The sequence below is a fragment of the Momordica charantia genome, assembly GCF_013281855.1.
Source record: "Momordica charantia cultivar OHB3-1 chromosome 8 unlocalized genomic scaffold, Mcharantia_2.0 BLBB01000008.1, whole genome shotgun sequence".
Taxonomy (NCBI): Eukaryota; Viridiplantae; Streptophyta; class Magnoliopsida; order Cucurbitales; family Cucurbitaceae; genus Momordica; species Momordica charantia.
Window position 1 is genome coordinate 31,582,401 of NW_028275166.1, and position 16,332 is coordinate 31,598,732.

A 16,332-nucleotide genomic window follows, 5' to 3' on the forward strand; every position below is an offset into this window, starting at 1 on the left:
TGCCAAAGTCATAAAATTAAACTAAAAGCCACACTAATGTTTTTTTTCTCTAAACTCTGTTAATTTTATATTTGTCATACGAGGCACCTGAGGTTTTTTTTTCCTTTCTTTTTTTTTCGATTCTTTTAACAAAAACTCATCGAAAGATAAAAAGGGTAATATTTATATAAATTTAAGATAAATATTGCAATATTTATTATAAAATTGATATGAAAATTTGGGTTTCTCCCCTATTTTTATCTGGTTCTTTTTATAATTCCTTAGCTTTGAATTTCTCGACTTTTTACATAATTTCTCTCCTTTCTCTTAGAATGTTTAAGATGCTTACCAAACAAATTTAGTTTTAAAAGGAGTCCCTCGACTTTCAATTTTATGCATCGATTCATAAAATTTAAAATTGTTTAACATATCCAATTTATTATCTTGTATCTAATTACATCTTAATTATATCTCCTACATGTCAAATTTGTATCCAACCTTACCCAGACACGAAATGACGAAACATTCCACTCTCAATTTTATGTCTAGTTCGCGAATTTTTAAAAAAATTTATAAAAAGTTAAAACCTATAGTACACTTTTTAAAGTTAAAAATATGTATTAGTAGAACAATAAAAGAACCTTAAGCTAACTACAAAAATAAGGCTTTTTACTTCTTTCAATTAAAAAATTCAGTCAGCTACCCATTTTCACTAATGAACCAGCAACAAAAATGTAAGCTGACAGGTAATCTAGAATGTCTCCTGTAAAATTGTTAATAACACACTATTGTTGAACCATTCAACTATGCATCCAAAGTATTCATCATCTAAACTCAGAGTTTTCGTATGCTTCAGAATCATCAGACGATGTAGATTTGTAGTTGTACGATTCTTCAGAATCTTCAGAGTTGGCGTAGATAGGAGCTTCATTAACATGGGAGTCGTCGTCGAAAGCTTCATTTTCGACGTAGGCTGCCTTTTCATGGACTTCACTTTCTTCTTCACCTTGAACAAAACTGAGCATGTAATGCACTCCATTAACAACATCATATATCATCAGTCCTAATCTACCTCCAACCCAACTGCCCAAATGACTTGCTACAAGATACCCGAACCTTCCGAGCCTCTGCTCACCGAGGAAACCTCCTGCGTAGGCGCCGAAAAGAGTCCCCGAGCCCCTGAGGAAGCCTTCAGCAATGGTACCGCCATAGTATAGAGCTTCGAAAAAATCCCATCCAGAAGAGATGATCGGCCCTATTATGCGTTTCGCTTGTCGCTTTGCCAGCTTTGCTGCCTTGGCTCCCTCTTTCTGTGCTTGTTTTGCTGCATCTTTTGCAGACAATCCCTGGGACACTGCATCAGCCAATGCGGTCTCGAGTGCTTTGTGTCGTGCCATCTCGACATGGGCAGACTGTATGTTGTAGAAGTAGAGCTTTACCCCCTCCTTCACACCACAAGCAACAGACCCAGAACCCATGTCAAAACAATTCAAGAATGTGAACTTCCCACTTTGGGATGAAGCGTTCTCCCCAACCAAATGTCGACATTTCTCCGCTGTTAATTTTTTTTTAACAAATGAAAGAGAGAGAAAATATTGTGAATACAACAAAAAGATGTGAAATTTTGAGGATGAAAATATACACTTAATGATATGATATGATCAAAGATTTTAATTCCTTCAAAAACCTATAAGATTCAGTCTACTAAACAAAACCCACATCCAAGACATAAAAACTTCCATCATTTAGATGCATAATTTTCTGCGAAAAGCTTAAAATTTGTTTAGTAATGTTCCCGTTTCTTGTTTCTTGTTTCTTGAGTTGCTCTTGTTTCTTGTTCATTGTTTTTAAGAAACATTTCTAAAATTGTGTAAAACAAGAAATAAAAAATGGTCACCAAATATAAAATGTTTCTTTTCTATATTTCTTTTTTCGATAGAAAAGAAAGAACAAGAATCGAGAAACAATTATCAAACGCGATTCTATTTTTCTTTATTAAAAAAGAGAGAGAAACAAAACATGAACCTTACCAAATGGGCCCTTATTTTTTCCATATTTAGCTTAGCTCAGTGAGTCAAAAACTTTATTTGGAAATGAAATTATGATAAATTGGGTTTTCATCTTGTAAGATGGGAGAATATCATTCTCCCCTAGAGAATGGAGGATTAGGTTTAACCTTCCAGAATGAACAAATCTCTCCTTGCAAATGGATTTGGAGATACCACTGTGAGAAATCTGCCCTTTGGAGGAAAATTATTGATGCTAAATATGGCTCTACTCCATTGAACATTAAACCGAGATCTTCTTCTCTAGCATCCGCGCAAAGGGACCGTGAAAATCTATCCTAAAATACCAAAATCTGATCCATGATAGGATGATTTTCAAGGTTGGAGATGGAGCCATTACTTCATTTAAGTTGGAATGAAATGGTATTTTCTTTACAAATTCCCTTTTGCATCATCTTTCTCAAGATAGGACGTCTCCTATTTGGAAAGACCATCATCCAAAGAAGGTAGAATTTTTTCTTTGGGAAGTCAACCATAAAACCATCAAATACTCATGACAGATTACAAAGAATAATGCCTTATATGTGTGTGTATATATACACACAATTTAAGAAATCAAACTTTCATTGAGAGTAATGAAAAAATATACAAAGGAGGGCATAAAAAAAAAAACTTGACTACAAGATTTCCCTTATACAAAGGGGCTCAAATCCAAAAGAATAACACCAACTAATTGAAAAATATACACAAGACGAATGCCTTATATGAATTTTATCTCCCCACTGGTGCACCTTCTGCAAGCATGTTTTGAATCTCAAGGTCACATTTTACTATCCTGTGATTTTGCAGCAGCTTTTTTGGAGGAGATATTATTAGCTTTCGGGCGGTTTTGTGACTCTCCCTATTGATCCTACTATTCTCCTCTCACTCACTCTATCTGGACACCCGTTTAGAAAAGAGAAGAAATTTCTTAGAACGAACTTTGTTGAGCTTTTTCTGGAGTATTTGGAATGAAAGAAATCACATCTTCTTTCTTGAAAAAGAGGTCCCTTTTTCTAGGTTTCTTGAGTTCATTACTTTACTTTTCTTCACTTACATCCAATTGGAGATTCTTTTTTTTTTTTCTTCTTGATTTGGGGTCCTTCCCCTATTTTGTAACTTCGTACCATCAATGAAACTGTTTCTCATAGAAAAATATATATTACCATTGAAATTCCTCTTCAAGATCAACACTAAACACATCTCGGCAGTGAAAATTTAATAAGAAACCCAATGAATGAAGCGTATTATGAACAATACGGGTGCCCTGGTATGTAATAAGAAAAAAGAAAAAGAAGAGGAATTGGCGATAACATGTTTTCTAAGATGCCTTCTACATGTTTCATAACTACGAATCAAAATCTATGAGAAACTCAAACAAGATCCAAGATAAATCAGCACACGAAATTCAGTTCCATTAAGATTCTCCCACTCCACCCAGCTTCTCAGATTCCAATAAATCAAAACAATATTACACCTAGCGAGTAATACGAAGATTTCACTTTCTTTCTTCTGTTACCCTCCATTTTCTCGAGAAACAAACATAATCGAATACCCAGAAAAGAGAAAACAACAGGGTAATTTAAATGTACCTGTGAAACTGAGGACGATGGTGCCGACGATGAACACCAGAAATTGGATGCGCTTCTTCTCAAAATCGAAATCCATGGGAAAATTTTTCTCGACCCTACTGGGATCTTGGTAAGAAAATGGTAGTTTGATGATAAAAATTGACACAAGAATCCCAAATATGTGGCAGAGAAATCAAGAAATGGAAGAAGATTCGGGAGGCAAAGTGTGGGAGGACTAGTAAAATAAAGCCGTGTGTGATTTGCTTGTTGACCCGTTGCCCGTTGGGTTTTATAGTTTAATTTTTTATTTTATTGTAATTTTGAGTTCTGTTTGTTTAGTTTAATTGATTACTTGTTGAATTGAATGGTCTTCAAAGAAGGAAGGATATTCAAAACTCATTTCGGATGGGGAGAAATTAATCATCAAAAAGATAAAATTATAAAATGAGGAGATTATTTTCTTTGAGTTCACCCATTCCAACGTTCGAACTTTAGATAAATAAATAATGTCCAAACTAATTGAATTATACTCATGTTAGTAGAAGGAATTCAATTTTTATCTAGGTAACTTTAATCAAATTTGTCTTAAAAAAAAGTTTAATCAATTTTAATCCTAGTTTTTTTAGTTTTGTTTTCGCAACGAAATGGATTAAGGTCAAATTTGGTCCAGGTATGACAACTAAAGATCTTGAGCGCCCTTGACAAGAAAAGACACACACAAGAGAGGTAAACACTATGACGCTCAAGTCAGTTTAAGCTCGACTTTAATATGGAGTTCGAGATAGAACATGATATGTGATGCAGAGATACAGTTTGATACTTGATGTGGAAGTAAGGTCGTCGATAGGTTATCTGATAGGCGGTTATTGATCTCATCCCACAGATCGGGTGTCAAACGTCTATGGTCGAATTCGGGTCATATCTTCGCTGCAAAAGAGTATCAATGTGGCATTTACGGCCTAGTATGGAAGGTTGGTCCCTACTAAGGTGGCTCATAGGTAAGACTTTATTCTCCAACCTTCCTCCGTTCTCCACCTGAGTGTGAGAAGGCTGATTTTCTTTCCCAACAAATTTCGAAGTGCTGTAGTTTTTAGATTATGTAAAAGTTCTGTTACACTGGATATTAATTTTCATGAAAATCAACCAAAGGTGTTTGGTTTATTCTTTGACTGGTATGCTCTCTTCTTTAAAGCTTATGCCGTAGAAGCTGACATCAGGCTATTAGCGTTTTATCTGCAAGTTTTAAAAAACCAATGCACAAGATCAATAATTAAATAAATTTCTCGTGAGTCAACCATTTCAACAAAAAATTCAACTTTAATCTCATATTTCTCATCCACTTCAATATCATTTTTTTAATTATTGGATGAATATCATTTAACTAAAGTTCTATGAACTTTTGGTCACAGATAAATATTTTAATTTGTTGAGTTATACTAGTTGACATTAAACTTACACGTTAATAACCTAAAAAATGCCTTAATACCTTAATAAATGTAACATTTTAAAAGTAAAAAATTAACTTTGCCAAAAATTTATAAGAATAATGATTAAAAAAAAGTAGGGTAGGGTAAAAAAAATAATAAAGTAAAAGAAAAAAGAAAGCTTTGTCCAAAATTGATAAGAATAATAATAATTAAAAAGGAAAAAATAAAAGGAAAAAAAATAAAAAGAAAGCTTTGCCCAAAATTGTTAAGAATAATAATTATTAAAAAGTAAAAAAAAATAAAAGGAAAAAAACTGCGCCCAAAATTTATAGGAATATTAATTAGAAAAAAAAGAATAATGATAATAATAAAGTAAAAGAAAAGAAGAAAGCTTTTCCCAAAATTGATAAGAATAATAATTATTCAAAAGGAAAAAAATAAAAGGAAAAAAAAAACTGCGCCCAAAATTTATAGGAATGTTAATTAGAAAAAAAAAAGTATATTTTAAGAATATTTTTTAAAATTTGTTAAGATATGACGATGCCGTCCCCTCCTTTGCTGCAGCAGCAGAAAAGATAAGAATTAAAAAGAGAGAAGAAAAGAATCGTCGCCTGAGAGATTCGAACTCTCGCGGGGAAACCCCATGTACTTAGCAGGCACACGCCTTAACCACTCGGCCAAAGCGACGCGTTGTTGTTCATTCATTGTTAATAAACTTAATTATTCCATATTTGTTTAATATTCTTATCTTTTACAACAACAAACGTAGAATATTGTCTTTTCAAATACTAGTGTATTACCACGTGCAGTAACATTTTTTTTTAATTATAAGGTAATTTAAATTTTATATAATTTCACGTAAAATATTTTAAGTATAATTATTTTTAAAAATAATTAAGATTAATTTTTATATATATTTATTATTATTGACAGCTAATTACTAATAATAAAATGTACTATTTATAATTATTTTTTAAATATACTATTTATAATTAATTGTTAATGATATATTTTGTAAATAAATAAATTAAAAGTAAAGGAAAAAATTATATATTAATAAAAAAGTAAATAGGTATTTTAATATTTTTATTTTTAAATTATTTCAACCTAACATGGGTCCTTTATTTTATTTTTTTAATATTTTGTTTGTTTATTAAATATTTGTTTAGAGCTGACATTTTGTTATATATGTTGAATTTTTTAATTAAATATAAATTATTTTATTGATCTAATTTTATATTATAATTAAAATTATTAAAGAAAATTTCTTCAAATTATATTATTAGAAAATAAAATGACCAAAAGTTTTATATTCCACCTTTTAAGATTCTATATAAATTATTGTTTATAATTAATTTATTAATTAAACATTTTTTTATGTATTGATTTCTATGATTGTTTTTTTTTTCAACAATAAGAACATGAGCTTGTAATTATCTATATTTTAAACAAATATTCAAAATAAAATTGCTCAAAAAAGAAACATTCCAAATAAAAAAAGTACACTAAACAATAAAAAAACATTAGTAACAAAAAGAAAAATCCAAATCCTAAACTAAATAAAATTGCTAAAAAAAAGAAACATTCCAAATAAAAAACACACTAATTAGAAAAATAACAATAGTAACAAAAAAAATCCAAATACTTACTATACACTCATCTTTTAGAGTAAATATGCTCATTCTTGAAGATTGCTTGACATATACTATTATTCAACTTTGTAAAATTGTGGAATGGTAATGTCACAAACCTAGTATTCGAGATATGTAGATTCAACATATGCCTCCCTTACAACTTGATGAATATGTCACAAATATCTCGAGATGTTTTCATGATTGAATCATCTTTGAGAGATGTTTGAAGGAACTAAGAATAAAAAAGTATTGAAACTTGTGAAAAACATGTAGAAGAAACCTATTTTTATAGTAGTAGAGGATAAAACGTTACAAAAGTTTTTCAAATTCTAAAACTCTTGAAATTCTAGTATGAATTTTAATTAAAGAAAAAATTAATTTTATGTTGTTGGAAAACTTTGTGCATTCCAACTTTTTATATTCCATGCATTTATAGTATGGATAATTAATAATTAATAATTAATTTAATATTTGTAATAATATATTAATGGTATAATTAGTAATTTGTAAATTTAGTAAAGGGCAAAAGTGTCCAAAAATGTTTTTCCACATCCTACCTTTTTAATATAGTATAGATAAGCTCTCGGCAAGAAATATATTGATTTTTTTTGTGAGAAACAAGAAATATATTGAAATTATTTATGTTTTATTTCGTTAATTAATATTTCCTAGATTTCAAAATTAAATCTAAATTCAATAATAAAATGTCCACCAAGGTAAAAAATATTAAATATTTCATAGTTCCAAGCCAAAATAATATTCATAACTAGCCACAAGATTCAAAAGGAAAAAACATAATAACTAATTAAAATATTAATCTCACCAATGAAATCGAGTAGTAAAAAATGATAAATTTCAAATATTTTATTATTATACAAAAAATTATTTCCCAAATAACAGTTATTGACATTCAATTTAAATTTTAAGATTTTTTTTTATTATTTCTCTCATTAAAAGAATTAGAAACTTGAAATATATATCAAGTATGCCCTTTTTTTTAATTACAATAATGGTACTAAATGATATTTTGTTTCAAGAATTGTAGAGTTGGAAGAAAATGATTTCTTTAGATCGAGGAAGACATAAATTCTCTTAGAGTCATAGGTTTGAATCCACACACCCTATATTTATTGTACCAGAGAAAGAAGAAAAAAAAATAATGCATAAATACCTTACAGAATTTCCAAAAAGCAAAGTGGACAAGCAATACCAACCTTAACCCATAAGATTCATGGTCATGTTGTTATTATTAAAAAAATAAAAAATAATAAAATAAATAAAAAGAAGAAAGAAAAAGATCAATGATCATGTGCTTAGCAAGCAAAGAACTACAAATTGCTGCAATCTGAGTACCTTTAATATCACAGGTAAAGTTAAAAAACATTGTATACAACTTGCTTCAATGTCCATTGTCCTGTTAAGGAATTTTAAACAAATACATAGATTCAGAGTTTGGGTCGACAAAAAGACCCCAAAAAGAAAGAGTCACGATATGCTATTGATCGATCCTTTTGTACCGACCCGACCATCATATCATTCTTCGATATCCACCGACGCCATATGTAACTTTGGACGCTACATTCACTCCTGACTTGAAGATGACGACACTGGATATCGAAGAGCAGTTGTCATTACTTATGGACCCGAAGTCGAACCTCCATTCATCTACCCACGACTATTACGTAGCAAGAGATGAAATCAGCAAATGCAGGTCTAAACAAGCCAACTGCGACAGATCAGCATATTTCACATCTCGACTCCACGAGCAACTTCTGCAGCTTCCATGACTAGCTTAAAACTTACATATTCTAATCAACATCAATGAAAGCGAAGTTCGGTCAATATAAGACGAGAGACACATTTTTTTAGCGTATTGCAAGATCTTGCCTTAATGTAAAACAGAGTGCAGATCTTCACTGCGAGTTTGGATTATGGTCGGTCACCGATCCTGCAACGAGGACCTGAAATGGAGAGGAAGTTAAGGTAACTATAGATGACAAGAGAAAGAAGAGAATGAAGCATTCTTCTCTAAACTATGGAGAGGAATTATATCGGCATCAGCATAAGAACTAACTACTATATTACCTGATTGATTAAAGCGCAACATCACAATCTCTCCTAAAGAGTAAGGACTTCTGAAGATGGTGTCTGTTGCCATCTTAGATGCATTCATTACCTTGAAACGTCTGCTGGCTTGGATCATGTCGGGTTGATCAGCGACACTCAAGCCGTTATCCAGTTCACTCTAAAGTTGCGATGTTATCTATTGACTTCTATCGGGACACTTGATAAAGATGACCTTCTATGTCGGGAAGAAATCCTTTCTCCATCATTTCTTCTCGAATTATCTCGTAAGTAGTTCGGTTGGGTATCAATCCCTTCTCCAGCATCTCATTAAGAAGTCCATTTGCATCTTCCAACTTACCCTTTCTACAATAACCTTGAATCAACACGTTATACGTCACCACATTAGCCCACCTTCCATCTTTCTCCATTTGCTTCCTCACATTCAAAGCAGCCCTTAAATTTCCTTCTATACAATAGCCATTCAACAAAATGTTGTATGTCAAATGACTTGGCCGTAGTCCCCTGTGAAACATCTCATCTATGAGTCCTGCTGCCTTTTTCGGCTCCCTTTTCTCACACCATGCACTTATCAAAATATTATACGTTACTAGATCAGCTTTCAGACCTCTCTCTTCCATTTCATTCAAAAGATTCTCGACTTCCTCCATTTTGCCCTCCTTACAAAAACCGACAATAAGGCAGTTGTAGGTGGAGACATCGGGTGGTAGTCCTTTCTCTAACATTAAGCTTCGCAGCAAAAACGCCTCGTCCATCTTCCCACACTTACAATATCCATCAAGTAATGTATTAAATGTTATAACATTAGGAGCCAGCCCTTGTTTTCCAATATTATCAAACAACTCCCTAGCTTCTTCCAACAACTTCTTCTTACAGTACCCATTAATCAATGCATTATAAGTAACGACATTTGGCTTCAAGTTCGAATTCGACATTTCATCAAGCAAAGTATTTGCCTCATTCAACTTACCTTCATTGCACAAACCATTAATCAAGGAATTATACGTCACAACACTTGGCTTCAGGCCCTGAATCCGCATTTCCTCGAACACCTTCAATGCAGCTGATATGTTCTCATCTTTACAGAACCCATCAATCAATATGTTAAAAGTTACATCATTTGGGCTAACTTTATTTGCCACCATTTCCTTCAAAATGGCATCAGCTTTGTACATCTTCCCCACCCTGCCCATTTTACAGTATCCATCAATGAGAGTGTTATAAGTAACCACATTGGGCCAAAATCCCCACACTTTCATATCATCAATTACATCTCCAGCTTTGTTTAATTTCCCTACCTTACACAACCCATTAATCACAATATTAAATGTAATCAAATTAGGACTAACTTTCCTCCTAATCATCTCCTTATAGACAAATTCCACGTCCCCAAATTCACTCTCCTTCACCAGAGCACTCAACAATGGGTTGCAAGATAATACAGATAACTTATACCCATAATCACCAGATCGTTTAAACGCCTCCAATCCCAAACTAGTTTTCGAATTTTTCACATATGCCAGCACCAACATATCAGCAATTATCGAATTGGCACAAAATTGGTCGCCACACACCGAAAGCGTATAAAAAATCAAAGAAATCGTGCAATTTGTTTCTCCCTTGACAAAAGAATCGAGAAACGATCGAATTTTGGGGTAACATTTGGCATTGGCTAATAAATTTAAGAGTCTGCAGAATAGTTCGATGCTGTAATTAACTTTAAGCTCTTTCTGGGACCAGTTGAAGTACCTGAGGACGAGCAGCGGATCGACGGCTCCTGAACCGAGCAATAGGTGAAGAAAATCGATGGGGCTTTTGAACTTGAAATGGGATTTGAGGTTCGACCACTGTTGCCGGGAAATTAGCTCTGAGATTATTTGTGGATCGAAATCGTTCGACGAGGACGCCGTAGAGGTTGAATTGTAAGTGCAGAGCGGCGGATGGGTTGTTGAGAAAATGTATTTCCGATCAATTTTCGCCGGGAAAATTCTCCACGGGAGACGATTGACGGCGTTCATGTTTTTCAGTCGGAAGACCGACAAGAAGAACTTGGGGATGGTGGGGGCAAGATTTTTTATTTTTATATTTTATAATACAAGATAAAAACAAGTTGGCATAGAATAACGGTTTATATGTAATTTTGGTGTTGTTTGTTTGATGAAGAAAATTATCAACTTTAGTGCGTGAAGTTCGGACTTTGGATATGACTTACGAGCTAGACCAAGATCTCTATTTCTATAAAAGTGAGCTTTCGACTACACCTTAATGAGGAGTGTGTCTAATGTCTTGTATCTACACACCTACTTCTTGAGGTTTATTCGACTTCGTTTGTCGAGTTGTTTGGACTTGTCCAAATGATAAGATTTATCCAGCAATTCTCTTCATCTAGACGAGTAATGATCCGATGTTGATACGTGGCACGTAAAAAATAAAAAAATTTTACAAAATCAATTTAATCCAATCAAACTCAAGTTTAACTTACTTCAATTTTTTTTAAATGTACGTTCACTGGAAACTTCACTCTATAAAATATAGCGATAACTTTTATTAGTTTATAGATACAATATTATCGGTAGGAAATATAAAGAAATATTTTGTTTTTTTCCTATTTTAGTACATGTGGGGATGATGATCAAACTCACGACTTTTGGTTGGAGATAGTTATATTCACTCTAGCAATATAGGAAAATGTTGAGAGTTATCTCGTGACGCTTCAAATCTAAAATACAAATATGATGCATTACAATAATAATCAACTTTTTCTTAAAAAAAAAGAAGAAAAACTAAACCAATTTATCACTTACATTTATAATATGATAACTTAATCATATCACATAATTTTATTATTTTTCTATTGAAATGAATATCGCATAAAAAATTTGTTCGCACCTGTCATTGGTTAATAAAAATAACAATTTAAGAGATTTAACCAAAATATTTGTAACGAATTAATTAATTAAATTTTTAAGATATGCAGGCTAAATTAAAATCAACTTTAGACTAAGGATAATTAAACCAAAAAAGTTCAAAATTACCGGATGGGGTGGGTTAGCATGCAAATTTGGGATTACGAATTTACGATTAGGCGATAGTTTTCCAAATTTCAATGTTTTTGAAAAATAACCCTATCTATTCTACAGTCTGCTTCAACTCTCTTCCATGGCGACTCATTTTTCCGCTTCTCTTTACTGCAGTTGAAAAATTCACGTTACGGTCCGCTCTCTCTCTCGCAAGATTCTCGGTTTCTCGGCCTCTTACATTCCACTCTCTTGGCCATCGCAGGCCTTCGAAATCTTTGGTGAGTTTGTTTTCATACTTAATTTTACTTGTGGAACGTGTTTTACTTTCAGTGGAACTGAAATTTCGAATGTTGTTTCCCCTTAATTTTATGGGCGCGACTGGATTTGGGGTATTTCTATGCAAATTCTTACAAAAAGGAATTGACATGTTGATGATTTCCTTTTTTTTTTTTTTTCTTTTCAAGGGTTATGGAAGAGGCAACAAACTGAATGTATCTCATGCTTTAGCATTGTGTTTCTGTAACATTGTGCCTCTGAAAATTGTTCTAATCTTATCTGTATCCGTTCCAATTGTTCAGAATGACAATATTAAACGAATTGAATTAGGACTCTCCCCTGAATTTGCAGAAAATGAAGGAGAGGTTAATTCTCCTTCATCTGTTATTGGAAAGATCCTTTATTGTTTGAAAAACAAAGGGCTTGTGAGATACATTTAGTAGAGTGGTTTGTCTTAAACGGTGAGGAGGGAACTCCTTTCAGTTTGCAATGTAGAGGAATTCCAAGGAGAGATCTCTTTGTTATTGGCCAAATATTTAAAAGAACAAGTTGATGTGGCCTTTTTTTCCCCTCTTACTTCTTCATCTCTCTCTTTTATGCTTGATTTTCTTTTAACTTTTCAAAAATTTGGACCATGTGATACTTTCTGGAAGAGGATTTGGACTTCCAATATGTGAACTAGGAGGTAAACCTAAATCCATTTTGTAGTGAATTTTAGTATTGTTTACTTATCTTCTAAATAGGGGTATCACTAATCTATCGTGTTCAATATTTTTTAAAATATATCTTGATCTTCATAAATATTCTATGAAGAATTTTTAATTTAAATCTCATTTTGGTCCTCGAACTTTCAAATTTTTTCTATTTTGGTTATTGAACTTTCAAATGTAACACATTTTGGACCTTGATCCTTCAAAATATCTATTTTAGTCCATAAACTTTTAAAAAGTAACTACATGGTTCTTGATATGTGCCATTTCTTTTCAGGTGCCCTGGGGGTATAAAACCTTGAGGTATGATGATAAGACGCCATGCTGGTGTGGTAAAACCTAATTTTTCCATCATAGTACCTAAGATGCCTACTCTTAAATGTTGTAAGTTCACATTTACTACCACATCAATTTTCCAAACGCCTTCTAATCGTGATAGAAGAAGGGGTTTGATTACCCGGCTCCAATACTCTGATGGTGATAGAAGAACAGTATCCAAATCACTGCATTCAACTATTACATCAAAGCCATCCAGCACTAGAGTGGGTAGAAAAGAAGGAAGTGCTTCATCATTATACAGTCACCCTAGCTTGGTGGAGATGAAGAATGTGAGGTTGGAAAATCGTGCAAAGGTTTACGAGTTCTTATGTGGAATTGGTATTGTTCCTGATGAACTTGATGGTTTGGAGCTTCCTGTAACAGTTGATGTTATGAAGGAACGAGTTGATTTTCTTCTCAAATTGGGACTTACAATTGAAGATATAAATAACTACCCACTTGTTCTTGGCTGCAGTGTTAAGAAAAATATGATACCAGTGCTTGATTATCTTGGTAAATTGGGTGTTAGGAAATCTACTTTCACCGAGTTCTTAAGGAGGTATCCACAAGTCCTCCATGCTAGTGTTGTTGTTGACCTTGCTCCAGTAGTTAAGTATCTTCAGGGCATGGATATTAAGCCAAATGATATCCCACACGTTCTTGAGAGATATCCAGAAGTACTGGGCTTCAAGCTTGAGGGAACCATGAGCACTTCAGTGGCATACTTGGTAGGAATTGGAGTGGCAAGAAAAGAAATTGGAGGGGTTTTGACCAAATACCCTGACATTTTAGGAATGAGGGTTGCTCGTGTAATCAAGCCTTTTGTTGAATATCTCGAAAGTTTGGGCATTCCGAGATTAGCAGTGGCTAGGTTAATAGAGAAGCGACCACACATTCTGGGTTTTGGATTGGAAAAAAAGGTCAAACCCAATATCCAAATGCTCTTGAAGTTTAATGTAAGAGAAGAATACCTTTCTTCTATAGTAGCACAGTATGCCGAGATCATAGGAATGGACCTTGAAACTAAGCTTCTAAGTCAAAGGAATTTACTGAAATCGATAATTGAATTGGATGATGATAATTTTGGCACTATTATCGGAAAGATGCCACAAATTGTTAGCCTTAGCAGTTCAGCTGTAATCAACCATGTGGATTTCTTAAAGAGTTGTGGGTTTTCCTTGGTGCAAGTAAAGAACATGGTTATAGGTTGCCCCCAATTGCTTGCTTTGAATCTTGACATAATGAAACACAGCTTCCAGTTCTTCCAAATGGAGATGGGAAGGCCTCTTGATGACTTGGTCACTTTTCCTGCATTCTTTACTTATGGTTTGGAGTCCACAATAAAGCCCAGACATAGGAAGGTTGTGCAGAAGGGAATTACCTGCTCTCTTTCATGGCTCCTCAATTGCTCTGATGAAAAGTTTGCGGAAAGGATGACCTATGACACCATTGATATGGAGGAGATGGAAACTGCACCAACATTCGATATGAATTCTCTTATACAACCCCGGAATGATGATTCAGATTCCGACTATGAAGAGGACAGTGAAGAGGAGACTTAACAGGTTATTGACTTGGCTTCAAGAAACGGTCCAGACTGGAAGATAGTGTCTATTTCTGACAATTGCGGGATCTCATTAGAGTTGGCGAAAAGTTTGGAATAGGTAATCCCCCCAGTATTGTTCTACCATATTAAACTTGAGTACAGTTTTTGTTCACTTTTACCAGGCAAACTGTTTACCATTAGGTGTGACACACGCAATAATTCTGTAGCATTGACCGTTATGTAATGTGAATGTATATTTATGGCTCGTAGAAATTGTTTTGCATGAAATTTGTTGTCGCTCACAAACTGCATCTGTCATCCTCTTGTAGCTATCTTGCTGTGGAGGAAATTAGATTAGTCTTATGATTTCGGTTTACGACTCTAAACGTCTCAAATTTAAGAGATGTAGGTTACCTACATGAGTAGATGAATGGAAAGAACATGATAAGATGATAAGATGCAGACATGTATGCAGTAGAACTTGTTTCTGTGATACTTGGGGGACAAAGTACCAAGCCACGAGCAGTGAAATAATTGCTCCATGCTATCAATTAGGGTTTGCTGATCGGACTTTACTTTTCAGGATCAGATTGGGGAATAGAGTCTCATATTTTCATTGAACAAGTTCCCTCGTAAAAGGCCATTGCTGTGTGATTATGTGCTAAAGAAGTTCTAGCTTGTGAGGTGTAACTTGGAATTGGTTTGTTCTATGAACATTTTAATAACACTATTTATGCTTCAATCCTGTGGACTCGATGCAGCACGGTCAAATGAGCTTGAGAATAGGCTATTTAGCTCATGGCTAGTTATTTCAAGATTGTGTCGGATAGATCCTTGAATTGACAACTTTGTGTCATCCCTAATAACTTTTTATTTTGTGTTTAATAAGTACTTTGAATTTTGCATAGGTCTCTAACCTTTTTGATTTTTATCTAATTCATGAATTTATTTGCCACAATATGAATTTTGTTTCTAATAGGACCATAGTCTTTCAATTTGTGTCTAATAGGTCCATAAATTTTAAAAAAAATTGCTCATAAGTCAGGACTTGTTAGACACAAAATCGATAGTGATAAATTTAATTACACTTTTTTAAAGTTATATTAGACACAAAATTGATAGTCCAAGGATCTTTTAGACACAGTCTTAAAAGTTCAGAGAATAAACTTGTAAACTTATAATTTAGCCGAACGAATGGTAGGTTACTATTTGTATACAAATTTGTATTATTATCTTGGCTTTATGGCTATGTCAATATGTTATTTGACTCGGATGTTAATGTGGCAGGCTGGATGGAAACAAGAGAAAATGAGCCAACGAGGAACTTCTTGATTCCAGCAGACACTATTTAGGAAGAAGAGAGCAACTTGAATGTTTGTTAAAGGCAGAAGAATAAGATACCAGAGAAATGTAAGAGGAAGAGAATTCTAATTCTTGAAGGATTGCAGGCTTAAAAGTGGCACTAGTTTACTTCGTGATTTAATAAATTTTAGTTTTTGTAGTTTCGAGTTGGCAAATTTATGTAACGTACGTTTCAATCGTGCAAGTGAATGTATTATAGAACTTGGATTTATGCAACTTGTGTAATTTTGTAACAGGATTCTTGGTCGTGTTGGTAGATCTTATAGTTCAACTTTTTCTAAATGTCTGCCTTAGTTCTTCAAATTTAAAAGTAATTATGAATGGATATTAACTACTAAGTTGACTCGAGCAGAAATATC

The 16,332-nt window shown here is 33.3% G+C and overlaps 3 protein-coding genes and 1 non-coding gene across 9 annotated transcripts; 1 reads left to right on the plus strand and 3 right to left on the minus strand.

Moving 5' to 3' along the window:
* Positions 1 to 627: 627 nt before the first annotated feature.
* On the minus strand, positions 628 to 3,864 carry LOC111023290 (uncharacterized). Its single transcript, XM_022300692.2, has 2 exons — positions 3,617 to 3,864; positions 628 to 1,534 (listed from the first exon to the last, which is right to left on the minus strand). The coding sequence occupies exons 1-2, from the start codon at positions 3,690 to 3,692 to the stop codon at positions 804 to 806; spliced, it is 807 nt and encodes a 268-aa protein (XP_022156384.1). The 5' UTR covers positions 3,693 to 3,864; the 3' UTR covers positions 628 to 803.
* A 1,763-nt stretch (positions 3,865 to 5,627) lies between these two features.
* Positions 5,628 to 5,709, minus strand: TRNAS-GCU (transfer RNA serine (anticodon GCU)). The gene has a single exon. It is a non-coding gene; the product is annotated as a tRNA-Ser (tRNA).
* Positions 5,710 to 7,991: 2,282 nt separating this feature from the next.
* LOC111023289 (Pentatricopeptide repeat (PPR-like) superfamily protein) lies at positions 7,992 to 10,853 on the minus strand. Of its 4 annotated transcripts, none has more exons than XM_088127672.1 (3): positions 8,833 to 10,853; positions 8,544 to 8,617; positions 7,992 to 8,464 (listed from the first exon to the last, which is right to left on the minus strand). In XM_088127672.1, the coding sequence occupies exon 1, from the start codon at positions 10,757 to 10,759 to the stop codon at positions 8,930 to 8,932; it is 1,830 nt and encodes a 609-aa protein (XP_087983798.1). In that variant the 5' UTR covers positions 10,760 to 10,853; the 3' UTR covers positions 7,992 to 8,464; positions 8,544 to 8,617; positions 8,833 to 8,929. The 4 variants fall into 4 exon arrangements, with proteins under 4 accessions (XP_087983798.1, XP_087983797.1, XP_022156383.1 ...); XM_088127671.1 differs by having other exon boundaries at positions 8,742 to 10,852; XM_022300691.2 differs by having other exon boundaries at positions 7,992 to 8,617.
* Positions 10,854 to 11,853: 1,000 nt separating this feature from the next.
* BSM (Mitochondrial transcription termination factor family protein) lies at positions 11,854 to 16,208 on the plus strand. 3 transcript variants are annotated; one of them, XR_002603102.2, is made up of 3 exons: positions 11,854 to 12,039; positions 13,025 to 14,729; positions 15,899 to 16,208. XR_002603102.2 is itself a non-coding variant. In XM_022300739.2 (2 exons), the coding sequence occupies exon 2, from the start codon at positions 13,053 to 13,055 to the stop codon at positions 14,625 to 14,627; it is 1,575 nt and encodes a 524-aa protein (XP_022156431.1). In that variant the 5' UTR covers positions 11,854 to 12,039; positions 13,025 to 13,052; the 3' UTR covers positions 14,628 to 14,876. The 3 variants fall into 3 exon arrangements, 1 of the variants encoding a protein (XP_022156431.1); XR_015792871.1 differs by lacking the exon at positions 11,854 to 12,039 and adding an exon at positions 12,179 to 12,722; XM_022300739.2 differs by lacking the exon at positions 15,899 to 16,208 and having other exon boundaries at positions 13,025 to 14,876.
* Positions 16,209 to 16,332: the final 124 nt, after the last annotated feature.